The 27,238-nt window shown below is 37.2% G+C and overlaps 1 protein-coding gene and 1 long non-coding RNA gene across 2 annotated transcripts in view; one reads left to right on the top strand and one right to left on the bottom strand.

The window, feature by feature from the left end:
* Positions 1 to 261: 261 nt before the first annotated feature.
* The window catches only part of SPINK5 (serine peptidase inhibitor Kazal type 5), a 69,797-nt gene continuing 42,820 nt past the window's right edge, over positions 262 to 27,238 (bottom strand). Inside the window, exons 15-26 of the mRNA XM_060143921.1 lie at positions 26,479 to 26,606; positions 25,768 to 25,828; positions 23,142 to 23,269; positions 21,466 to 21,577; positions 19,876 to 20,003; positions 16,189 to 16,261; positions 15,161 to 15,288; positions 14,929 to 15,007; positions 8,489 to 8,619; positions 5,957 to 6,044; positions 1,619 to 1,728; positions 262 to 565 (exon numbers count right to left, since the gene is read on the bottom strand). Of these exons, the coding sequence (XP_059999904.1) occupies positions 1,717 to 1,728; positions 5,957 to 6,044; positions 8,489 to 8,619; positions 14,929 to 15,007; positions 15,161 to 15,288; positions 16,189 to 16,261; positions 19,876 to 20,003; positions 21,466 to 21,577; positions 23,142 to 23,269; positions 25,768 to 25,828; positions 26,479 to 26,606 (1,068 nt within the window). The 3' untranslated portion in view covers positions 262 to 565; positions 1,619 to 1,716. The remainder of the gene's footprint in view (positions 566 to 1,618; positions 1,729 to 5,956; positions 6,045 to 8,488; positions 8,620 to 14,928; positions 15,008 to 15,160; positions 15,289 to 16,188; positions 16,262 to 19,875; positions 20,004 to 21,465; positions 21,578 to 23,141; positions 23,270 to 25,767; positions 25,829 to 26,478; positions 26,607 to 27,238) is intronic.
* Positions 19,838 to 26,748, top strand: LOC132517190 (uncharacterized). Its single transcript, XR_009539620.1, has 3 exons — positions 19,838 to 20,191; positions 21,715 to 21,830; positions 26,429 to 26,748. It is a non-coding gene; the product is annotated as an uncharacterized LOC132517190 (long non-coding RNA).

Here is a 27,238-nt window from a genome sequence, read left to right as displayed (position 1 = left end):
TCCAAGGCCCTGATACAGGAAATTATGAATTATTGATTCATATCTGGTTTGGCTTTATATAGCTGTTGGCTGCCTGGGAACCCCTACATCCCCACCTCTCTTCTAGACATTCCTTCCCAGCCGTGACAGCAACTTGAATTTGAAGAAAGCATTCTCCATCCACCTATAGGCTTAGAAAAACAAAAAGGTAGAGTTCATTCAGCTTCTGCAAAAACAAGTTCCTATTTTCCAGGCAGTGACAAAGAAATCCCAGAAATGGCGTTCTGCGGGGTTTACTTTTATTGAACAAGCAGTTGGACAGACAGCATTGTGATCAGGAGGTTTCTACAGCACAGACTGGGTGAAGATGTCTCTGTGCCCTCAGATCACAGAATCTAGGAGGAAAGAGATGGAAAAGACTGAAAGTCAGTGAGTCCATTCCCCCAACAGTTCTGTATTGTTTTCTATAGTAAATAAGACGAGCTCTGAAGAATTCTTTGTATATACAGATGGTGAAGGTAGGCAATTCAGAATTGGAATACACATTTTTCCCTCATGGCTTTCACCAACTCTTTCATCATTTGACCTACAAGAGAAGATGGGTAGGTTAGATGTTAGAAACTCAAAGACGTTGTAGAAATGCAGGCTATACATTTATGATGGTAATAACATAGTCAAAGAAATCCATAGATTCCTGCATTCTGCTAAGAATGCACAATTTCAAATCACTTTCACATTTTATTCAGTTGATTCAGTGAGTATTTATTGAGTATCTAGTATATACTACCTGTTGAGGTGGATACAAAAATGAACTCTGCTCTTGATTACATGAGACCGTCATGGTAATGAAAAAAGGAAGGTGTCATTCACATCTTTTCACAAAGGAATAAATTAAACTTCAGAGAAGTTCACTGACTTGCCAAGATGTCACATTTGGTCAGGACTTAAGTCTAATTCCTCTAACAATTAATGCTTTACTATTATAGTTTGTTTTAGGCCATGAGATTTTAATCAGCTGTCTTCCTGCCTGACTCATCCATGTAGTTGTATATTCTTGAAATCAACATTTAAAACATTAAATCAACGTTTAAATTTTTTAAAAAGGTAACTGCATCTTGTCTGCTGGTACTACCTGGAACACTAGCAGCATTATTATTCCAAACTCAAACCTCCATTTTAGTTCTCACATTAACCCCATCAGGCTTCCTTTGATTTGAGTTGGCAAGCTATGGTCTTGTTGAATCCTGGAAAATCTTTGTCATGGAATTGAGAATAGTCATTTATTCATCTCAGAAAACAGTACTGGTATTTTTCTTAACATAGGAATTTCCTTCCAGTGTAGCTAATCTTTATTTAATTGAGATAATGCCTTTTCTAGAGCCCTTGGTTTTCAGAATCTCCTGACAACTAAAGGATGGTGGCAGAGCACAAGAAATGAAGTCAGGGCTACAGTGGACCCCGAACAAATACTGATTAACTTTGGTAAATTGCAGGATTTCTCCCAGGCTGATTTTCTGTAAAGTGGGAAAGATAATGATCCCTGCCCTAAAAACAGATTTACTGTGAGGACGCAGAAGGAAAGAGCAGATAAAGCTCTATATTAAATTAATCTTAGTAGTTACTGGATAATGAAAGGTACCTCGTAGAATAGGAAGTAAAAGTAGGATTTTCAGTCTATTTTTCCAGGAAAGTTGTGACTGCCAGGCCTTTTATTCATTCTTGGGATTCCAGACTCTCTTAGAGAATCTTCTACAGAGGAACAAGGTTTAGGCAATAGTTTCCAGCCTCCAGGATTTACACCCATAATGGTTATCAGAGCAGTCCTGAGCCATGACCCACCCATATCACCTTGGGGTATCCAATATCACATAATTGAATCATACAGCAGGAATTGAACCCATGCCCAGGACACCTCTTGCTCTAATGATTTGTTCCATCAGATAAAACCATAAATAATCCCTGTCATTAATAATGCCTGTTATATAACTCTAGCGAGAAAAAAAACACCCCAAAATGAAAGGAAGGAAGTTGCAAAACCTTTTGTTCTTAGCTCTGGCAAGATGCTTCATTATTTGAATAAATACATCTTATAAGTATTATTCTATGGCAAATTCCTCATAAAGTAGTTTGCATCATGTTGTCTACATGAGATTACAGCAAGGCATAGTCTAAGGTGTGGTCTATAAGACTTGCATAAAGATTATTTTTACCTCCCTGTTTGAGATGTACATGACCAGGTATGTTTTTAAGATGGGGAGACAGGATATTCTGGCAATAAAATGAGAAGCAGACCACTAACAGTTTATATCTAATAAGATAAGAAGATAGCCAACACAACATAGGGACTAGAGCAAAAGTTTAAAACCTCTCTTTATATATGTGTAATGCCCAGAGTAGATAAATGACTTTTTTAACCCACATGAGAAAACAGTGAAGGTCTCCTGACTTCATTCCAGTACCCTGCCTCCTACCCTGCGTTCCAGCTGCCAGTGTGAAACCAGAAACACCTAGCTTATAGCTCTTGTTTTTCCACTTTCCCATATCAAGGCTCGCTGAGTTCTTGAATATGGTCTCATCTAGTATTGCTTAAGATCCTCACGTCTGGCAGAATTGTCTTTAATTCCATTATTGCCAAAGCTTTCTGTGCCAGTGGAATAGAGTAAGAACAGTTGTGAATAATAATAACTAGCTATCAAATCTTAACTTATTAAAATATTGTTTTATTAAAGATAAGTATATTTTAATACCAAATATAAATTTATTAAAATTATTTAAAAGAAATAAGCATTGTGCCAGGGTCTGTTTCTCTACATTCATACTTTAGGCTCCTAGGCCTGATAATAATAATAAATGCCATTGCTTTTTTTTTTTTTTTTTGCCATTGCTTTTTAAACACTGGGCCAAATGCTTAAAAGTATTTATTAAATATTTTCAATAACTCAGTGAGAGCTTTGGTTTACGTATTTAGGTGATTTGCCAAAGGTCTCATATGAAAAACATCAAAAACTCTGAACCCATATTTATCTGGTGACAAAAAGTTTTCTCTTATTTGAAAATTCCTAGTTTTTTCCCCAGGTCACATATCATCTTGCCTGAGGAAGAGATTCCTCAAATGCCATCACCAGGGAGAATGTTAAACTCAACACATTGGTCTTCCTTACCCTCGGGATATATGTTCCAAGATCCCCAGTGGATGCCTGAAACCACAGATAGCACCCAACCCCATATATACTATGTTTTTTTCCTATACATACATACCTCTGATAAAGTTTAATTTATAAATTAGGCACAGTTAGAGATTAACAACAACAATAATAAAATAGAACAATTATAAAGTTATGTGAATGTGGTCCTCTCTCTCTCTCTCTCTCTCTCTCTCAAATATCTTATTGCACTGTACTCACCCCTTCTTGTGGTGATATGAGATAATACAGTGCCTATGTGATGAGATTGAGGTGAATGACATAGGTACTGTGACATAGCATTAGGCTACCATTGACCTTCTGAATAGGTAAGGAGGATCATCTGCTTCAGGTAATCCATCAAACTATGACGATGTTGACGTCTGGATGACAGGAGCAGATAATGTCAATGGTTGGGAATCTTTGATAGCTGAAGGATTTTTTTGCCAAAAACTTTTGGAAGGACATTGTAATCGGAAGGCGTCACTCTTTTTTTCTAACTCATCAAAGTGTTGCTGCAAAGGTTGTAATCCTTTGGTGATCATACGGGTGACTTTAATGCTGTGTTCCATCCAAGGATCATATTCCATAATTTTTTCCTTTAATATCTGTGCAATTTGAAACACTTTGGCAAATTTTGGTAATGTTCACATTGCTGGTTCTGCTTCAATTTCATCTTCTTCTCCCTCTGTAGATGACTCAGTAAGTTCTTCCAATTCCTCAGTCTTTAACACTTCTCAGTGGCCTTCAATATGTTCTTCCACTTCATCGAGCATGTCAGAATATCCTTCTCTGTCTACTTGTCTTGCCCTGTGAATGATTTTCCTAACTTCTCCATTGATCCCCAGGAAGCCTTTAAAATCATTCATGACTTCATACATTTTTCCAGCAGGCATTTACAGTTTCTAGGTCTAATTTATCCATTGCAGCTTCGAGGAATGTTATTGTGTCAGCAATAGTGAATGGTTTCCAGCAGTGCATTTTGTCCAGATTAGGGTCTGCATCAATTGCTGATCAAATACCAGGCGGGTGTATGTGACCTTGACAAATTGAATGATGCCCTGGTCAAGGGGCTGAAGTCATGAGGTTATATATAGAAGCAAAAATACAACCTTGAAATTTTCATTTTCATAGCAAATAGATTCAGGATGGCCAGGTGCATTGTCTGTTATTAGGAGGACTTTAAATTCCAAGCCTTCCTCTTCCAAGTATTTTTTCACTTCTGGGTTGAAGCATTGGTGGTATCATTCCATAAACAAGATGGCTGTCACCCATGCTTTCTGATGATGGTATCAGAACACAGGCAGATAATTTTTGTTTTTGAGAGCAAGTGGGTTCTTCACTCTGTATACTATGCCTGGCTTAATCATATGCCCTGTGGTATGTACCAGAGTTAATCTGGCTTTCCACGTTTTATGCCTTGGTGCCTCCTTTGCACTGTTATGAATGCAGGTTCTGTTGGGTATCTTCTTTCAGAGGAGCCTCATTGTAATTGAAGACTTGTTTTGTATGACATCCTTTCTCTTTAATCAACCTTTTCAACTCTGTCAGAAATGTGGCAGCAGCTTCTTCAATGGCAGACGTAGCCACTCCAGTAATTTTTATATTTTTCAGTCCAAATCTATTCCTGAATCTGTGTAACCATACTTTACTTGTAGTAAATGGCTTGGTGTCACTGATTTCACGGCATCCCTTGCTGAAGTCTTGGTAGAGGCTTGATGCTTTCTGGCCCAGCACCTTGCCACCAGTCAGAACACATTTTCTATTCATGTCTTCCACCCACAAATCTAATGCCTTTTCCATCTTAACTAAGCACTTATCACACAATGTGGCTGTAACTTGTGCACTTTGAGGTGGAGCAGCAAAACTAACATAAATTTCTTTTTCCTTCTTCACAATTTCGTGGATAGAAGATTCATTCTTACCAAAGGTCTGAGTACCTCAGCACACAATATTTTTTTTCCCCCTTATTAAGGTGAGAACTTTTACTTTGCACATAGAAGAAGAACTTTTGGGCTTTTCTTTGGCATATACAAATTGCCAGTGTCACTACTCTTGCACTCTGGGGGCATTATTCCTTCAAATAAGGGTTATTTGAACAAAAGACTGTGATGTCATGACAGTTGATCTGATAACCTAGATGGCTAGTAAGTGACTAAGAGGTGGGCTATGCTGGAAAAAGGTGAGATGGAGCAGGACGGTACAGGATCTCATCATGCTACTCAGAACAGCACATAATTTAAAACTTGTGAGTTGTTTATTTTTGGAATTTTCCATTTAGTATTTTTGGACCTTGGGTAACTACAACCATGGAAAGAAAAACCTCAGATAAGGTGAAAGTACTGTAATGTGTGTCATAACATCCTTGTAGGGATTTAAATGAAAAAGGCAACTTTTCATGTTGGTAAACAGCTTAATGCAAAGTATTGATACGAGGATATAAGGTTTAAGTCCACTTCTTTCAGTATCTGACCTCGCTTGGTCTCTGTCTCATCTTTGTATTGCAGATCACAGAAAATAAAATCAACTCTGCAGAAGTGTTACATTATGTACATTGCTCATAGTCTGTCATTGATCCCAGTAAACTGTAAACATTTAAAAATGTTAACTACTATATTTTTATTTCCACATATTTCAGTAATCACTTATCTTCACAACGAAGATTTGACCAATTCTGGGGTTATCTAACCTAGTATCATTTCCCTGGCCAGAGAACTGTCCATCACTCAGTTCAAGAGAACAGAAGCAGAACCACCTGGTTCTGACACTGTAATCATGAACACCGGTGTACTTACAGATGCTGGCATGCTGAGAGGTGTTGTTTCTGGGTTGCTCTCCTCACACTTTCCTTCACTGCGTATGCGTATATTAGTTTGGCGTATTCTAAAACAGAAGAGGAAGTTTCAAAGATGGGAAAACTCAAAGTTATAATGAAAAAAAAAGACAAAACACAACCAAGGATCAATATGACATTTGGGCATCAAACCAGAACTGAAATTAGGGGTAGGGGCCGGGATCTGCATTCAACTATTTTCCAGTAGGCATCATTCAGGTTTATTCTCTCTCTCCTGATTGAGCCCCAGATTTGTGCTCCAGGCCTGGATCTATTTCATCACATTTCATTCTCCTGTACACTATACAGTCATGGAATTGTTGAATGTCAGAAATAAACTTGGAGATCATCTAGAGCAAAAGCCATTATTTTATAGATGGGAAAACCGGATCCCAGAGAGAAGTTTGACTTTATTGGATACCTATAATGTGACTTGGAGATTATAAAATAGAATATATTTTGTAAAATGTACTTTATATAAATATATATAAATTCTATATGTATGTTATAAAATATAACAATATATGATCATAGAGTATGAATTTTATATCAATAGTTGGAAAGAATCTTAAAAGATGAATTTTAATGCCTTTCTCGTAAGAAATATTATATAGCAAACATCTACTTGTTTGCTCTGGTGATAGGAAACTCACTGTCTATCAGGACAGTTCATTTTGTCTTTGAACATTGTGCAAGTTGAAACTGCTTCCCTATAACTTCCTCTAAGACCATGGAAACCAATAATGTTCCATCTTGCCTGGGTTAGCCTGAATCTTCTCTTCCTAATGTATACTCACAGTTCTTTAGCTAAACAAGCCTTTATCAATATTTTTATTATGGGCATTTCTGTAATTTCTGAAGCTCCCTTGAGTAAACTTACTGTGGGTTTATACAGTGAATGGAATGCTTGTAGAGCACTGGATGGATAACTTAGGGCCTGACATTTACAATAAAGAGAAGTTGAAGGATTTCTGGGGTGAAAATAAGACATATATAGCAACAGATTCATGAATGGTTGTACTCATTCCTTAAACATTTAAGACATTTAAGAATTAAGATTCCTTAATTATTAAAACTCTGTAAGATCCATGGATAGATCTCAAGAGATTTATGTGCCCACAGATATTATGCATACAGATTTTTAATGTTTCAGCATTTTCTTTTCCTTTGTGGAAAGAGGTAACTTTCTCTATATTATCAAAGGAATCTTTGCTCCCCAAATGTTTAAGGAACTACTGCCTTGGATATAACAGTAGTGTAGTGGAGAGAAAAGAAAACTGTGTTTAGACCCAAATCAACAAGATTAAAATCCAGTCTGATCTACTTCCTAGCTTTGTCATTTTAAACAAATTACCTGGACTCTGAGCCTCAGATTAACCATCTGTGCAATGAAGATGATACCACTCTGTAGTGAGCAGTGAGGATTCAGTGAAACTGTGAATATGAAAGTGACTGACTTACAGATATAACACATAAAGCACTCATATTCAGATTTTAGTCTATGTATATGAACTGCAGAATGGCTCTTGCTTTTGTGAGTTAGTTGATTTAAAAGGAAATAAATGTAAATTCAGATATTTTCCTGGGATTGAAAAGCAGGAATATCAGTCCCATCCTCAAATTCTGGGCCTTGCTTACAGTGTTCTAAGAAGGAGAGAATGAACATATATGGACTGCAATGTAAGTCTGAGGTGGGGTGGGGTAGAAAAGTCAAGATTTGCCACCATGCCCTTATTTAAAGCTGGTCAAATGAAGGCTGGGAACAGGTGAAGAATGTGAATGGAGGTGAGAGTAAATAGCATTCGAGCAGAAAAGCAACAACAAATCTACAACCAATAATTAAAGTATTAAAACAAATTCCTTGTATTTAACTAAAATAAAAATCGCTATTCTTCTCAATAATCCTGTGAAGTCAGCTGGCCCAGAGAACTATCTCAAGTTTTCCAGGGAAGAAAGTGAATCTCAGGATGAGATAATATGCCTGCAGATAGATTGTGATAAATTGAGAATAGGTCTGCCGGTTGCTCCAGTGTGCTTTCTTCTGCACGATAGCACTTCCTGCTCCAAGAAGACTTGGAGAGGATGGGAAATCTGTGACTATCAGGTAGTCATAAGGCCATTAGAGATTAGAGGCTGGGCTGACTCTGTATCGCAATGATTTTCAACTTTTTTCTCTTTACACGAAGGGTAGATGATGTTCACGCTCCCATGAGTGCACATGGGCTTAGATTTTCTCTAATTATTGTAACCCCACCACTTTTTCCTTTCTCTTCCACTCAGTAAACTATATGAACAGTTTTATTAAAGGGATAACCTTAAATCCTCTCTATTTTATGCATGAATAAGATCATTCACAACATTTGAATTTTAACTGCTACGATTAGTAAATTGTCTGCAACACACCTCACATTCATATCAGTACACTGCTGTGGGTCAGCACTGTCATCAAGAGCCTCTACACTGGAAGATGGATTCATTGGACTTGTATACTTACAGATTTTCATGACAGAGCCTGCAAGGATTGCCGTATGTCTGGCCATCATCACCACAGACAGGCTGTAAATCCATTGGACAAAGGTAACCCATCCTGGGTAATACTCGGTAGTGTTTGCACATCTCAGAGTTCTGAACAAGCAAAACATAAAGTACATTTGCTCAATGGCACTCAAGAGATATGAGCTTGGGGAAAACCTCTTGATTTCCTCAATCATGTATGAATAAATGGTTAGTAAAGGAACTGTAACATAGGTTATACAAACTCACATATTCGTTTCACACCACTGTTAGGTAGATTTAACCTCCTAGATTTGGCTTCTTTTTACTAGGGAAGTTAAGTAGCTAAACCAAGATACAAGGAAAAACAAAGCAATAAGAAAACAGAAATCCTACATGATACTGGGCACAGATAAACTGAGGTATGCCCATAGGACAAAAACTACCATGCAAGAAATAATATCCCTTTTTTCTTTCTTAAATGAAGACACTGGTTATATACAATCTAGAAAGGAGAGACTCAGAGGTAAATGCTGGGTAACCATATGGGTTTTTGAGTCCCAGCTCTGCCACTAATTAGAGAAGTGATTTATCTGACTTCTCTGAGCCTTAGTTTCTCATCTGAAAAACATGAATAATTATAGCTCTTGCCTCATTTGTTTTAGGGAATCAAATCAGATAATGCATTTATATGCATACATAATACAGTGTTTGGCACACACTAAGTGCTCAGTATATGTTAGTTGTCAGTATGTTTCCCAAGGTGAAAAATACATAGATTTTTCATGTAGAAGAAGGAACATTATTTGTTGTTGCTAGTCTTTTGGAAGTGTGAGTTTAATAATGATGATGATGATAATAATAATAACAACAACTTTATTAATCTTAAAGTAGGACCAAAGGGAAAAAAACACAGAGAAATTTTAAAAATAGGATTATGAAAGACTAAAATTCAGTGGTGTCAATAATTACATTAAATATTAATAGGACCAAGTACTTCAGTTAAAGAACAGACATTATCAGACTGAAGAAACAAAATGACTCAATTTATAATATTTACAAGAAGTATACTTTATATCTTTTTTTAATAATAACTATTTTTAACATCTTTATTGGAGTATAATTGCTTTACAATGGTGTGTTAGTTTCTGCTATATAACAAAGTGAATCAGCTATACTTATATGTATATCTCCATTTCTCCTCCCTCTGCATCTCCCTCCCACCCTCCCTATCCCACCCCTCTAGGTGGTTGCAAAGCACCGAGCTGATCTCCCTGTGCTATGTGGCTGCTTCCCACTAGCTATCTATTTTACATTTGGTAGTGTATATATGTCCATGCCACTCTCTCACTTCGTCCCAGCTTACCCTTCCCCCTCCCTGTGTCCTCAAGTCCATTCTCTACGTCTGCGTCTTTATTCCTGTCCCTCCCCTAGGTTCTTCAAAACCTTTTTTTTTTACGTTCCATATATATGTGTATATGTGTTAGCATACAGTATTTGCTTTTCCCTTTCTGACTTACTTCACTCTGTATGACAGACTCTAGGTCCATCCACCTCACTACAAATAACTCAATTTCATTTCTTTTTATGGCTGAGTAATATTCCAATGTATATATGTGCCACATCTTTATGCATTCATCTGTCAATGGGCACTTAGGTTGCTCCATGTCCTGGCTATTGTAAATAGAGCTGCAATGAACATAGTGGTACATGACTCTTTTTGAATTATGGTTTTCTCGGGGTATATGCCCAGTAGTGGGATTGCTGGGTCATATGGTAGTGCTATTTTTAGTTTTTTAAGGAACCTCCATACTGTTCTCCATAGTGGCTGTATCAATTTACATTCCCACCAACAGTGCAAGAGGGTTCCCTTTTCTCCACACCCTCTCCAGCATTTATTATTTGTAGATATTTTGATGATGGCCATTCTGATCGGTGTGAGGTGATACCTCATTGTAGTTTTGATTTGCATTTCTCTAATGATTCTTTAACTATATCTTTATATTTCAACCAGTAGGTTAAAAGTAAAAGGATGGAAAATATATACATGCAAACACTCATCATACAAAAGGTGGTATATCTATATTAATATCCCACAAAGTAGAATTTAGGACAAGAAGTAATAGCAGAGATAAAGAAGAGAATTTCTAATTATAAAATAATAAGTTCAGTAATTAACAATCCCAAACATTTATGTACCTATAGTTTCAAAATATCTGAGGCAAAAATTGACTGAGGGAGAAATAGGCAAATTTGCAAACATAAATGGAAATATTAACATACTTCTTTTTATAATTGATACCCCAGACAAAAAATATCAATGTATAATATTTGAAAAACAAAATTAACCAGCTTGACCTAAATGACATTTATAGACCTCTGTATCTGACAGCTGCAGACTATACATTCCTTTCAAGTGGACATGAAGTTGTTGCCAAAATAGACCATATTCTGGGTCATTAAGCCAGTGTTGATAAATTTCAAAATTGAAGTCATAAAATGTAAGTTTTAGGATCACAGTGGAATAATTATAGTAATAAATATGATAGCTATAAAATTCCTCAGTATTTAGAAATTAAGCAACACACTTCTAAAGAACTCATGACTCTAATCATAATGGAATGTAGAAGTGTTTTGAACTGAATGATAATGAAAATACAAAATATCAAAACTCAGTAGCTAACTCAGTGATTTGAAGGAGAGTTTTAAGTAAATACATAAAAAGTTTTAAAATCAATAAACCTCCATTTCAAGAAACTAGCAAATAATAAGCAAATTAAGCTCAGAGGAAATAGAAGAAAACAAATAATAAAGAAAAGAAATTTATGAAATAGAAAACAGAACAAAGCCAAACATTGGTTGTGTGAAAAGATTAATAAATCGATAAACTATTTACAAAATTGACAAAATGCAAGAAACACACATTAGCAATATTAAAAATAAAAAGTGGTACACTATATAAATATAGATATTAAAAGGATAATGTGGAAATGTTATTAATAACTGTGTGCCAATAAATTTGACCACTTAGATGGAATTAACAAATTCCTTGAAAACCACTTTCTGAGAAGAAATAGAAAATGTAATAGTAGTCTGTTGATAATTATTTCAGAGGCATAAAGAAGTATTTTCTAATTTGTTTTGTTAAATAATTCAAACATCTAAAGGGACTGTTTTAGACTCTGGTGAGTTCCTTATCAATAGAGATAATTCAGGGAGAGTTTAGACAAGCCCCTTCTAAGAATCACTGGTAAAGGTAGGACTGAACCAGGTATATCCTTAGTATTTTTCAGGTATCTGCTGCCCCAAGATTGAACTACTAAAATAAAGGATTATAAAGAAGCAACAAAGACAGAATTATGCTTCTCTTTTCTTACATAGCACATCAACTCTGAACAAATTCTCCACCTCCAAAACAGACCTAGGATTCATCCACTTCTCATGACCTCCACCACTACCACCATAGTATAAACCAGCCTCTGTGGATTACTGCTGTGGCTAACTAGCTGTCTAGCTTTTTCTCTTGTCCTTCTGCAGTGTATTTTCAATTCAGCAGGCAGAGGCATTCTTTCAAAACATAAATCACATCACGTCACTGCTCTTTTCAAAACCTTCATTCAGAATAATAGCTAACGCCTTTAAAATGGTCTACAAAATCCTACATAAGATGGCCTCCTGTTACTTTAATGATTGCCTCCTTTATAACTGTCTCTGTGGTCACTCTGTCAACTGTACTGGGCTCCTTGCTGTACTGTGATCCCTGCCTCAAGGCTTTGCTGTTCCTCTTCTTGGAATGTTCTCCCCTCACTTACATGTATGGAATTGATCCCTTTAGGAGGTGCAAATGTCACTTTCTCAGAGAGCTCTTTCCTGTACAAGCTACTTAAAATTGTATCCCAGCATTTACTATAGCATTTTTCTACTTTATTTCCCCCTTGCTATTACATTTTATTTATTCGCATCATCTATGATCTGTGTTCTTCCAGTATAAACTCCATAAGTGTAGAGAGTTGTATCTGTTTTGTTTATGGCTATTGTTCTCATATGCACAGTAATGCTTGGAAAATAGTAGGTGCTTAATAATTATTTGTAGAATGCATAAATGATAGCTAAATAAATGACAAAATGAATAATGAATGTTGTTTTCTTCCCCAAGAGAAAGCTCAGCTCAAAACCAGGTTATTCAGGAGGAAGCATGATCGGGTTTCTGGTCTGCTGGTGATATCTTATTTCTTGATCTGGTGTTAATATCACAGATATGATCACTTAGTAATAGCTGTACACTTATGATATATACACTTTTTCTATATGACTATTATACTTCAGTAAAATGTTTTTTTTTAAATAACACATTTTGGGAGGGATAAATTGGGAGATTGGGATTGACATATACACACTACTATATATAAAATAGATAACTAATAAGAACCTGCTGTATAGCACAGGGAACTCTACTCACTACTCTGTAATGGCCTATATGGGAAAAGAATCTAAAAACAAAGAGTGGATATATGTATAACTCGTTCACTTTGCCGCATACCTGAAACTAATACAACATTGTAAATCAACTATACTCCAATAAAAATCTGAAAAAAAACAGATTTTATTATTCACAAGAGCCAAGACACACACACACACACACACACACACACACACACACACACACACACAGACACAGACACAGACAATGGACTATTATTCAGTCATGAGAAAAGGAAATCCTTCCATTAGTGACAACTTGGATGAATCCTGAGGGCACTGTGCTAAGTTAAATAAGTCAGACAAAGAAAGTCAAATACTGTATGACATCACTTATATGTGGAATCTAAAAAAGCTGAACTCATAGAAACAGAGAATAGAAGGGTCGTTAACCAGGGGATGGTATTGGAGAAAATGGGAGACATTGGTCAAAGGGTACAAGCTTTTAGTTAAAAGATAAGTTCTGGGGCTCTAATATATGGTATGGTGATTATAGCTAATAATACTGTGTTATATACTCAAAGTTGGTGAGTAGATCTTAAATATTCTCACCACAAAAAAGGAATGGTAATTATGTGAGGTGATGGAGGTGTTAGCTAACACTATAATGGTAATCATTTTACATTCTTTAAGTCTATCAAATCAATGTATTGTACACAAATTTACATAATGTTTTATGTCAACTATAGCTTAATAAAGCTGGGGGGAAAATAGCAGATTTTGTGAACAGCTCTTCTCCATGCTTAGGGATCCCTAGTATAGTGCCTAATTTACTAGAAATATGTAATTACTATGTATTTCACTAGTGTAACTCATCTATTATTCTACTTGATTTGGGAAAATAATTAGATAAAATTCATGTTTGATACCTTTCTTTCTTCTTTTTTTGGGTCATCAGATTAGGTGCTAAAGTCTCCCTTCTAGGACCCAATTCAAGATTGCACTTTGTGAATGAATATACTTCATGCTCTCATATCTTCTTTACTTCTTTCTACTCCTGACCTTGGCAAAGCTCTAAAAAAGCAATCCCATTAGGCTCAATGTAAATATAATAAGTATAAAATTACATATTTATATTTACATACGTATATAATCAGTATAAGTAAGTTCAGCATCGCATTCCAGGCTGTTGGGAAAAGGACTTGGTTTGGACGGGGAGTGGGAGGAAGTTGGGTGAAGAGCCTTTCTGGTCTGCTGAAAGAGTATTTCTTCTTGTTTGAAATTGCTAAAATAGATATTTTAAAACTTGAAAAAAAGTGATCAATATTAGAAATAGAATAGATATCCAGTAGAGATCATTTGAAGTTGTACAATAGTCTTTTCTCAAAGCTATTCATCTACCAAAATGCATAATTCCCAACATGCTTTTCAAAAATGAACATTACTATTAATGTTTCATTTTGTGTAGTCAGTATAGAACTAATGAAAAGTTGCCTCATTAATGGGAAAACTTTCCTGGGGAAATTTCACTATTTCACTTTTCTAATTGAAGTCCATAGATGGATTAGAAGAGATTGTGCTGTTGTCATATTCTATGTGCTGCTATCATAAAGCATTGAACCTTATTTTTAAAACCCCCAATTGAATACAAGATGGCACTAGAATGCCAAGTCAAGAATTTATCATCTGGAGCTCCAAGCTTTTGATACTTTTTTTTCTTGTGTGTAATTTTGGCATCTATTTGCTTAATTGTTTTAAAACTTCAGAAAAAAAATCCACTTGATAATAACAATAATTTTACAATTACCACTGTTCCTGCAAATGTGTGGTAATTGCATCAGAGTTGCTCTTAGGGCATTGAATTCCATGCTGTTTCTTTGAAGTTCTGGCCGTGTCTTTCTTGTTTATCATTATATCCACAACGACTGGGACAGAGTAGGCATTCCATAAGTATTTGTTGAATGAATCAATCTTGCAACCAATCATCCAAATTTAAGTATAAGCACATCTAACATATATTACCTCTTTTCCATTGTTCTTTTCAACTGTGTTTGTCATGTAGTCCTGCTCTTTCGTTTTTCTTTTGGCTGCTTCCCTTCCCCTTGAAGAAAAACATGAGAAGAAACGCTTCAACTAAAGTGAACAAACACCTCAGGTGTACTTTAAAAATAATTGTCATTTTCTCAAGCTGATGAGAAATGATTATTTCCTTTAAGACTCACAACTAAAGGCCCATTTTTGAAAAATAACTCACAGTTTTTCCTTACACATAGCACATATGTTGCCATGTGTCCTGCCATCTGGACCCTGGACAGGGTCACTTTCTTGGGTGCAAGTAAGTTGTCCATTTTCCATTTGACTTCTAAACTGATCACATACATCCTGAAAAGAAGGAAGGATTACATTGGAAATGGCTATTTTCACATAGTATTTGAGCTTGAAAATTGGAAGATTTTGACTCAGGAGTTGGGCAGCCACTTAACCTTGCTGTGGGAGGCTCTATAACGGACCACAAAGGTGTCCAAGTTATAATTCCTGGAACCTGAAAATATGTAGCCTCACATGGCAAGCAGGAATTAAAGTTGAAGATGGAATTCAGGTTGCTAACCAGGTGACCTTAGAATGGAGAGATTATCCTGGATTATCTGGGTGGGCCCAGGGTAATCACAAAGATTCCTATGAGTGAAATAGGAAGGCAGGAAAATCAGTGTCAGAATGATGCAGCTTAAAAAAAAAAATCAGCTGGCCTCTGCTGATTTTAAAGATGGCCACAAGCCAAGGAATGCAGGCACTTCTAGAAATTTTTTAAAAAGGCAAAGAAATAGATCTTCCCCAGAACCTCCAAAAAGGAAAGCAGCCCTACTGACACCTCGGCTGTAACACAGTGAGACCCATTTAGGACTTCTGAACTCCAGAAATGTATGATGATGAATTTGGGTTGCTTTACCACTGTTGGTAGTAATCTGTTACAGCAGCCGAACCTCATTTTCCCCATCTATAAAATGAGGTTGAAAAAAAACTTAGTTGACCAGGCTATTGAGATACTTAAACTACTATTTATAAAACTGTTTTATAAAGTGTTAGACCGAAAGATTTCCATCTGGTGTTAAATTTCTACACTGAAAAAGTTATCAGGGATAGATATTCCCATTAATGATGACTTCTGATGTTCTAAGGGCAATATCCTGACTGGTAACATTGACAACCTCTTTCCACGTTTTTGATAGTTAAGTAATGACTTACAGAAAGACCATTCTTGCCAAAACCTAGTTAATGATTCACCTTTCCTAATGCTGATTCATTCCCATTTGATCTGTTCCGAGAATTCTTTTTGTTTTCCTCTGCTTCTTTTTGCCTGGAAAAGAAAAAAGAGTCAGTAGTCATCTTGCAGACACATACTCAGATTTGGAAGGGGCCTTAGAGTTTATGTATACTAAACCACCTCCTTCACAGAGAACCTCTCTGCACCTCTCACAGATGGACAGTGACTTTGGTTATTAAGAAGCTCCCTCATTACAGGGTAGATATTCTAGGCAGATCAAGTCAAATTAATCTCAGAGTCTCCTTTATTTGTATCCAAATTCATCTCCCTATAGCTTTCATCCTTTAGTTTTACTTCACATTCTCAGGAAAACACAGAACAAGCCTGCTGAATCCATTACCTCTTCCTGATATTAATCCTTTAGATATCTAAAGGCAAGTTTCAGGTCTCCAAGTCTGCCTTCCTCAGTTCTTTCACCTTTTTATCATAAGCTGTGGTTTTAATTCTTTACCAATTCACCATTCTTATTCCTCAATTTGTAGGTCAATCTATTATAGTACTATTTCAATTCATTATAATATCATTGGAGCCCAAGATAGAAAGAAGACAAGTGATATAGGAAGTACCTTAGGATCATGGTTTTTTGGGTTTTTTTTTTTAACCTTTCACCTTTCTGATAAAATATTTATGCCAGTGGTTCCTAAGTTTTCATGTACATTAAGAATCAGCTACGAGATTTTTAAAATCAGATTCACCGTCAATCCCAACAATTTTACTGACAAGATCTACATTGGGATTCAGTAACCTGATTTTTAACAAGCAAGCCAGGTGATTCTGATGCAGTTGACCCAAGATCCAAATACTGCAGAACTCTAGTACACGTATTTCTCCTTCAAAGTTTCATTTGGTAGTGTATATATGTCCATGCCACTCTCTCACTTTGTCACAGCTTACCCTTCCCCCTCCCCGTATCCTCAAGTCCATTCTCTAGTAGGTCTGTGTACCAAACGTAAAATAGATAGCTAGTGGGAAGCAGCCGCATAGCACAGGGAGATCAGCTCGGTGCTTTGTGACCACCTAGAGGGGTGGGATAGGGAGGGTGGGAAGGAGGGAGATGCAAGAGGGAAGAGATATGGGAACATATGTATATGTATAACTGATTCACTTTGTTATAAAGCAGAAACTAACACACCATTGTAAAGCAATTATACTCCAATAAAGATGTAAAAAAAAAAGTTTCTTTTGGCTTTATGCTTAAAAGAAACGTGTATGAATGTATATAACATGAATATGTGTGTGTGTGTGTGTGTGTGTATTTTACGGAGCTCCCTTTTCATATATAAGAAATAGGGAAGTGGTAGTAAATGTATCCTGAGGATTCAAACAAATATAATAAAGTCATGACATCTTACTCAAATACTAGGAAAAAGAGACCACCTGTAATGATTCAGTCTGGTGGAATTCAATCTACAATCACAGCTCTGCTCAGAAATCTCCAGTGGCTTCTGATCACACATAGAATAAAATCCAATGTCCTTCTCTTGGCCCAAAAAAGCCTTACGTGATCTTTCCAAATTAATTTCTGCAATTTTCCACGCAGTAATCTTGAGACACAATGACCTCCTCTCTCTTTCCTGAGCTTGTGAATTTCATATATATATACAGAAACTTGCAGTGGCTCCTGCTCTGCCTGAAACTTTCTTCCTTCAGATGGCCAGCTGGCTCATTTCACTCCCTTTTTCAGGTCTCCCTTACTGTCAGGCTTTCCCCAAACACCATAAAGTAGCACCTCCAATCCCTTTCTGTTGCCTTACTCTGCTTTACTTATCAACACCTGGTCTTGTTATGTAGCTTTTTACTTATTTGTTTATAATCTGTCTTTCCTATATTATAGTTCCATATGGCAGGAATTTTGTCTTGTTCACTTGAAGAGCACCTGTCCGTGAAGAGTGCCTATTATATAGTAGGCCATCAAAAACCATTTATTGTCAGATGCATGGGTTCCAAAGATTGTAAAATTATTTGATTTATGTTGTTAAATACTTTGTTATGTTGTTAAATATTTTGTTACCTGGAGTACCAGGTAAGTATCTTTTTGTTTTGTTTTTTGTGGTATGCAGGCCTCTCACTGTTGTGGCCTCTCCCGTTGCGGAGCACAGGTTCCGGATGCGCAGGCTCAGCGGCCATGGCTCACGGGCCCAGCCGCTCCGCGGCATGTGGGATCTTCCCGGACCGGGGCACAAACCCGTGTCCCCTGCATCGGCAGGCGGACTCTCAACCACTGCGCCACCAGGGAAGCCCCAGTTAAGTATCTTATAACATAGATGACATGGATTGTATCAGCAAAGTTTTATCTTAATAATTGTTTGCATCTGAGATTCATCATTTGTTCCTTCACAAAATTACCCACTATTAATATGTGATGCAGAAAGAAATAGTCATATGTGAAGAGCTATCTCAATTATGTACATCATACCTACGAAGTATGAGGTGTGCAAAGGGGCAACATAGGGTAGCATAAGAGATCATAATAGTCATTCTTTTATTGCTATTAATGGCGACACCTGTTATTTGCTGAACACTAATGACAGTGCTAATAGTGACCATTCACATTTTTTGTGCACCTCCTTTGTGCTAGGCACTGTGCTAAGAGTTTTACATAGTTTTTCTCATTTAACTTTCAAAAGAAACATCATGTGGCTACTATGATTATGGCTGCCCCACCCCCACTATAAATATGAGCAGATTAAAGCCTAGGGACGTGAAATAACCTGTCCAAGAACATGGAGCTGAAATAACCATATGATGCTAATACCCTAGCACTGCCCCATTCTGCCACCCTGCTTCTATTAAAGAATATTATGACATGGAATAAATACTAGGCTGGTATTCAGAAGAACTGGATTCTAGTTTCAGCTCTGAAGTCACTCCCCCATGAGACCTTGTACTTAAAGAAAAAAAATTCAGTTTTTCTCATCTGTAAAATGCAGCACTTGGAATAACTAGATTTTATCACATGGCCTGTAGTACCACAATCACAAGATTGTGATTTTTTTTCAAGGAGAAAAAAAATGTGTGTGGAGAAGCATTAAGTGCTCATTAAATGCATATCAATTAAATACCATAATTAATAACACTGTGATATATGCATCAAATTTTAGAACTATAAGTACCCCTCAAGGTTACCTAGAAAACTACCTCAGTATACAGATGGGACCAATAGTGGTTATGTTACTTGCTGCAGTAACACAAATCAAGAGTGGCTGAGCTGGATCATTAACCACTCCAATCAGTACCATTCACCAAAAGAAAATAAATAGAAGGAACAAACCCTGGATTGTGCAATAAATGTGTCCCATACATACGACATGAAGCCACCCTCTTAAACTATGTTGGTTAACTATTCCAATGACCATTGCAAACCATCCTTAGGATTTAGCCATGATGTGTTCTAAAGAGCAATTATCTACCATGATGACACAGTTCACAGAATTATGATAGAAAATAGAGTAGGAATCAGCCACTGATTAGCTGCCCTTACTAGGGCTCACTGTTCCTTAGGGGATGCAAGAGAAAGAGATAATATTTGAGAATTAACAAAAAGGGTAGTGTTCACGAAAGGAGCTATAGGCAAATGAGAAATAACCATTAATTCAGGAGGAACAGGTGGCTATCTTTTAAACATGCAGGTTGAGAGAATTACTTACAGTTTCTCTTTACACATGGCACACTTATTGTTGTATGATTTGCCATTTTCATTGCGTACAGGATCAATCTCCCGAGTACAGCTGAGTGGTCCATTTTTCATTTGTTTCCGATACTCAGCACATTGGTCCTGAAAGGGAAGAAGAGAGCAGGCCTCTTGGATGACTTGGTCTGTTGTATTGTTATTAAGTTTGTTAAATAATTTGAGTAAGAAGTTCTTGTCTATGTTCTCTTATAAGGCATGTAACATCTAGGATTGCTGTCTACAGAAGAGGAGGGGCTGGAATCATCCATATTCTAAGACATCTGTTGTCATGGGTAATGTTGCTTTTAAGGTTCTATAAAGGGAAATGATAAAGCTGGTTGGGATTTAATCGCACAAATCAAGGGTAAGCAGACTATAGCCTACAGGACTAATCTGTCCTGCTGTCTGTTCTTACATAAGAAGTTTCATATATAAAACTTGAAGCGCACCCTCATTCATTTAAATATTATTTATGGCTGCTTTCCCACAACAGTGGCTATTCAACAGAGTTGAATAGTTGCGACAGAGACCGTGTGACCCGTAATGCCTAAAATATTTGCTATCTGGCCTTTTACAGAAAAAAAAAATTTTGCTGACCTCTAATGTAGATAGAAGGGAGAAAGAAGTGCTGGGAGAAAGCACAGAATCATGCAAAATGCCAAGGAAGACAGGCTTGAGCAAATTATGAAGATAGAAAAAGGGTCTTAACAAGTCTATCATTTGAGAGTGAGAACTCAGGTTCCTACAGGAGAAAATATGGAAAAACAGAAAAGCCAAAATTTATCAAAGGCAGATATTGGGCCTGTGTCAGATCTGGAGGCAAAGAGATGGTCTTGATATCCCCAGGTCATAAGAATAGAAATAAGGTGGCTGTGATCTCAGGCAGTTGTGTTCACATGCACGAGGAGTGAGCTTACATGCAACACTGTCATGCTGACACTTAAAAAAAAAGTCTCAGGAAATGTGCTAAACACTTGCCTAAATTATTTTATTGTATCCCTATAAGAGTAGTGCTAAGTAAGAAAAACTAGAGTTGAGTGAGATGAAGTGATTTATTCAGTGCTTTGCAAGTCCAAGTGGCATGGGTAGGATGATACCTCAAACTATCTGACTCGAAAACCTGTGCTCTTTCACCATATTATTCTGCCTAGGAACAATAGAAAATATACTTCCAAAAAGTGGCTCCATTCAGGGAAAGAGAGAATAATGAAAGGAAATGAAGAGCATGTGATGCTGATGTGGAACATCTCCACATTTATACCACTTACTCTCCTAGGATCATTTATTGGCCTGAAAGCTAGATGATATAAAGAGGAGTCAAGAGACTGGGGTCTGGTATTCATGTTAATTATTTCCAAGTTTAAAGAAGTCAAAGTGAGCCCTAGAGAAACTAAAAATTGCTCAGATATTACTCTACAGTCTTAAGGGGAAAATCCCCTGTCCTTCCAAGGATGCTTTCCAACTCAGCACTACACACATTCATAGCCTTTGACCATAGGGTCTGCCGGGGTCCCAGTGCCATTGAGTTGAGCCCACTCTGGTTATGGAAGTTAGAGGCTGCTCTCACCTGAGCTTTCCCTCTTCTGCCACGTTTGCAACCACTCCGTACAGCTTTTCTCTGATCTTCCTTTTCTTTTCTCTCCTTTTCTTTTCTCTTTCTTGCTTCATCTTCTTTCTGGCTGGAAATTGGAAAGTGGGAGGTAGGGAATAATAGATTACAGAGAGTGGAATGCATTTCTGTGAGTTTCTCATCATATGACCAGATTAGATTTGTATGGAATTCACCGGCATTTATTGAACACCTATTACATTGCAGGTCCTCTTCTTTGAAAATATCAATAGAAAGATGAATTATGTCACATCCTTTTGCCTGGAAGAGCTCTCATTGCAGTAGAAGAAAACCAGCGTTTACATAACCTCAAGCAAGACTAGGTGAGCAATTAATTAGCATTTTGTAAATGCTCATGTGAACCTCCAGCTGGATTTCTCTCAAATACCTCATGTTCAAAAGGTCCCAAAATAATTATCTTCTCTGCCAAATGTGTTCTTCCTCCTGGATTCTCTTTCACAAAGAACAAAACATTGGAGCCATCCCTAACCGCTCCCTCTCCTTCAGCTCGCATAGCTGTTGCCACAGGACGTTGGTTTCACTTTCAGTGTCTCCCATGTTGACCCACTCACCTTCTATTCTAGCTCCCTTGCTCTAGTTACCTCTCACTGGATTATTGTAATCCCCTACTACCGCCAGCGGTATTCTGAATTTTAGTCCCTTCCTCTTTTCTCCTTTTTACTGCTGACATATGAATCTTCCAAAAGGAACCATATTTACGCCACTTACTCTCCTAGCTGAAAAATTTTAGCAGCTTGCCACTGTATATAGAATTGACTTCAAAATCCATGATCTGGCATTCACAGTTGGTGAAGTGGGTAAGCTCTAACTAAACTAAAATGACTTGCTCTCTTTATGTACATACAGTACAGTTTCTTTAATTTTAGATTTTACTTACACTGTTCCTTCTTCCTCTCATTCCTTCCCATACTGTTCACATATGATCCAAATTACCAGATCTAGTTCTATTCTTCCATAAAACTTTCTATTAACGCTCCCTTTCCTAAACTACCATAACACACTGTATATATCATTTTTCACTTAGCAATTCCTCCTTTGTGTTATATTAATTTATGCCCATGTCTAAACCTTACTGAACTATATGATTTTTGGTAATACTGTTTCATTCAACTTTGTATAACCAACCGTTATACACATTATACATTGTACATGTTCAGCAAATGACTGTTAATGACAAATATTTTAGGTGTACTTCCAAACTTTGTGTAAAGCTATTTTTAGTTTCCTAGAAGTGTGATTGTTTTTTTTCCAAAAATGCAGGTAGAGGCGTTAGATTGATAGTAAAATCTGTGTATGTTCTTCCCGATGGGGATTACAAAATAATCCAGAAAAGGGATCCACCTGACAGCAAAGGGCTTAAGATTTTACCAAGAAAGATGGTGTGATCATTGTAAGGTGCTACCCCAGAACTAATGGAGAATGTAGTGTAATAACTTAGTCACCTATTGCCTATTTCTAGAATTGTGAATCTTAGCCTCTGTAAAGAGAGATTCACCCCAAAATGCTTTAGAGATCATCATTTGTCATTTTTACATGTAAGGAAAGGACAAACACAATCTATATTATCTTCCCGGCTCTGCCACCCACAGCATGGGCTTCATCTGTGCACTCACAGGACTTCTTTGCACATGGCGCACTTGTTGCCATGGGTCTTGCCATCTGGGCCACGCACAGGATCATTTTCTCGAGTGCAGAAAAGACTTCCATTTTTCAGAAGGCGCCGAAATTCACTGCATGTATCCTAAAAGGAGGAGAAAAGGTAAGAGCTTGGGTATTTTCTTGGAAATTACTTTGTTGGGTCCCTACTAAGTGCTTCCTGGGAAAAAAAAAAAAAAAAAAGAAAATGACCTATGAATGTTTCTTTCTGGCAACTGTTTTGTTCAAATCCTAGTAAGCACACAGGACTTAAAAAGAGGTTTCTGTTTCTTTGTCCTTGAGATATAGCCTCCAAATCCAGACTGAACCTGCAGTCACACACAAGCAAGAACCTCTTAATAACCTGGGTTCTCTGCAGACTGGTCACAGTCCTTAGTCAAGATTTTATTGTCCCTCTCTATTATATTATAATGCAATAAAAACACTGCACATGGCATAGAAGTTTAAAGAATTAAGGTTTAGGTAGAACTTTGAAGTTCACCTGGTGCAACCATCTGTACTACGTCTCAATCCCCTTTATGTCATGCCTGCCAAAAAGTGGTCTAATTTGCACTGGAATACCTGCAGTGATGAGTTCGTTACCCTCCAGATAGTTCATTCCAAAATTTCTTAAATCATTCCCACAGATTAGCCATAGTGCTACTTTGGGAGGATCTTGGAAAATATCTCTAATCAATCCTATAGGATCCTTATCCTTAGAGTTTTATTTTTCTAAGATGTCACTGCATGGGATGAATACGTTCTTTCAAACCAGTAAGCAAAGTCAACATATTTTACTTCCCTCAGAAAAATTGAGTATATTTTCCTTCCTGCACGCAGAAAGTCCTTCATATATTTGGAGAAAGCTTTCTTGTCCTTCTCCATAGCTCCCTATGTGCTTTTCCAAGAGCAAAGCATCCCCAGATACTTCAGTCTTTCTGTTCCAATCTGTTTCAGTCATTTGCACCATTTTGCATTCTTAATTCTTCCCTTTCAACATAATATTCCAGGTATGTCCAGACAAGCCCAATATGTTGACAGCTATATAATATCATTAGTTAGAATTCCATTCTGTCACCAAGAGACCTTGGATGAGGGGGTCTTGCCTCTCTGTGCCTCAGTTACCTCTTCTATAAAATGGAAATAATGATAGTACCTGTTTCACACAGTTAAAATAATAATGGCCAATATCTATTAAGTATTCAATATATGTGCTGAATTGTTATGAGAATAATGTGAAATAATGTATATCTACTATATCTACAATGACTGACATCTAGGAAGTACTCAATAAATTTTAGCTTCAGAGTTATGAGGAATTGAGATAGAATAAGCAAATCACTTAAGATCATATAACTAATTACTGGTGGCAAGTAAGACTGAACTTGTGTTTTTTTCTGTATCTTTTAGTTCAAGTCAAAACTCAGGACAAGAGTGAGATTTTTCCTAGCTTTCCTTCAAGGTTCACTGCCTGATTCCCTAACTGGTCATATTTAGCAAAAGAAATATGATATGAGAGGATAGTTTATGGATAGTAGCTAATGTGAAATCAGAAATCGTCTGATACTGAAGAATATTTTCTTATTGATGTTGAAAAGGGAAGCATATGAGCTCATATTATTTTTAAATTCAGGCTCTCAATTGTGGGGAAAATAACTGTAAACAAACCAATCATACAGAATTCCAAGTGATACTTCATTATAGATTATTTTTAATATCAATAGTTTTTTGATGGGGGCAAGGAAATATCCACAAACCTGGAAAAATCTACCTGGAGTCATTCATTTTGAAACCAAGAAAATATTATTGGGGAAAGTTGCTCTTCTATTTTTCTGCCAACTGCTGACACCAGAGATAATTAAAGTTAAAGCAAGGAACACACCTGGTTTGACCAAATGTGCTCATCCAAAGCTACATAGTGTGTTAGGAATAATGCTAGATTTGGTGTCAGGAAGTCTAAGTTTGAATTGTTTCTGTTTTGCAGCTGTGAGAACTTTGAAACAGTATGAAGATTCTGATACCAATAGTCTCACTACCTTTGTAAGCAAGTTCTTCCTCCTTCTGGATTTTAAATCTTCATTTAAAAATAGGGCATGGAGTAAATCAGAGGTTTGCAAACTATGGCCCATGAGCAAAATCTGGCCTACCACCTTTTTTGTGTAAGTAAAGTTTCATTGGAACACAGCCATGCCCATTTATCTGCATATCATCCATGGCTGTTCTAGAGCTACAATAGCAGAGTTGAGTAGTTGTGACAGAGACTGAATGGTCACAACCTAAAATATCTACTGTCTGGCCCTTTAAGAAAATTTTATCAACCACTGGACTAACTAAACCTTGAGTTCTCTCACATAGGCCTTCAGTGATTCCATGAGTTTTTTTTGTTTTTTTGTTTTTTTTTTTTTTACATCTTTATTGGGGTATAATTGCTTTACAATGGTGTGTTAGTTTCTGTTTTATAACAAAGTGAATCAGTCATACATAAACATATGTTCCCATATGTCTTCCCTGTTGCGTCTCCCTCCCTCCCACCCTCCCCACATGAGTTATTTTTAAAGAGAAACTGCAAACCGCATTGTGGTATGAAGCTTCCAAGATAACTACCTTTTCAGCTCCTCTCTTAGGTCTTTTGGATTCAGCTTCTTTTTCTTTTGCTTCTTGCTGGCTATAAGAGAAAGGCAGGGGGAACAATCATTCCTAGTACCCAATACATATTATCCTAAAGGGGAATCTCTCTTGATAGATATATTCCATTACTTGTACACCTATACCAACTTAGCTTGGGAGTAGAAAGGTAAATGTACACCTCTCCATATTGTTCTTCTTGTTTTTAGTATTGCTTAAAGAGTAAGACACATATGCCATGGCCAGACAGTAAATAAATTTTCACTACTCTGTTTATTTTGGAAAACAAAGGTATCGGCCTTCTCCTCAGAAAGCAACTAGGATACTTAAAAAATGACTAAATATTAGCAAATTTTTAATTTGCTAGCACCCAGTGATTACATCTTTGGATTATTCATGACAGTATGTACGCAGAGAACAAAAATTCCAATCCTTATATGCCATTAACTCTGGAGGAGTTTCCTCTTAGCACATGGTCCTCCCTTAATGGCAATTCAGGTACCTTTCAGAACACTGAGAACACTACAAAGAAATGCACCGAGTATATGGCTTTGTAAGAGTAAATCCCCAAACTCAGTGCAAAGATAGCCATCTGCCTCCTAGAAAAAACCTTCAATATCATCTCTCTTGCCCACCACAGGCCTGTCTTCTCCGACACTCAGCAGGAGCAGTGACTGCAGGTCTACTCACAAGAAGGCTGCACACATGAAGCAGGTGTTGCCGTGGATTTTCCCATCTGGGCCCTCGATGGGGTCATTCTCTGTGGTGCAGGGAAGACGTCCGTTCCTCACATAGTTACGGTATTCACGGCACAGCTCCTGCCAAGTGAGGGAGGGTTTAAGAATCAGGTAACTAGGGCTTCCCTGGTGGGGCAGTGGTTGGGAGTCCACCTGCCGATGCAGGGGACATGGGTTCGTGCCCCAGTCCGGGAAGATCCCACATGCTGCGCAGTGGCTGGGCCCATGAGCCATGGCCGCTGAGTCTGCACATCCGGAGCCTGTGCTCCACAACGGGAGAGGCCACAGCAGTGAGAGGCCCGTGTACCACACACACAAAAAAAAATAGAATCAGGTAACTAAATATTGAAAGCTTCCTCCACATTACCCCTCTGAAAACTATGATATAATGTCCCAAACATAATGGATGCATCAAGAAGACGATGCAGAAGGTTAGTATTAGCCAGATGCTGTTCAGAGGCCTAGGTCACACATTGTTTGGAATATGAGATTGCTGTCACTTATCTAATTATAAAACCTTCAATTTACCCGAATATTATTCTGGGCTAGGCACTGTGAGAGATACAAAAAAGAATGATTTATTGTCCCTTTCGTAAAGCAATTTGTGGTTGGCAGAATAATAGCTCCTGCCCCCAAATTTGTCCAAGTCCTGATATCCAGGACCTGTGAATATATTGCAGGGCAGGGGGGACTTTGCAGATGTGTTTAAGTTA

This window comes from Lagenorhynchus albirostris, chromosome 3 (genome assembly GCF_949774975.1).
Source record: "Lagenorhynchus albirostris chromosome 3, mLagAlb1.1, whole genome shotgun sequence".
In the NCBI taxonomy this organism is placed as follows: domain Eukaryota; kingdom Metazoa; phylum Chordata; class Mammalia; order Artiodactyla; family Delphinidae; genus Lagenorhynchus; species Lagenorhynchus albirostris.
This window is presented reverse-complemented; position numbering and strand designations above follow the sequence as displayed.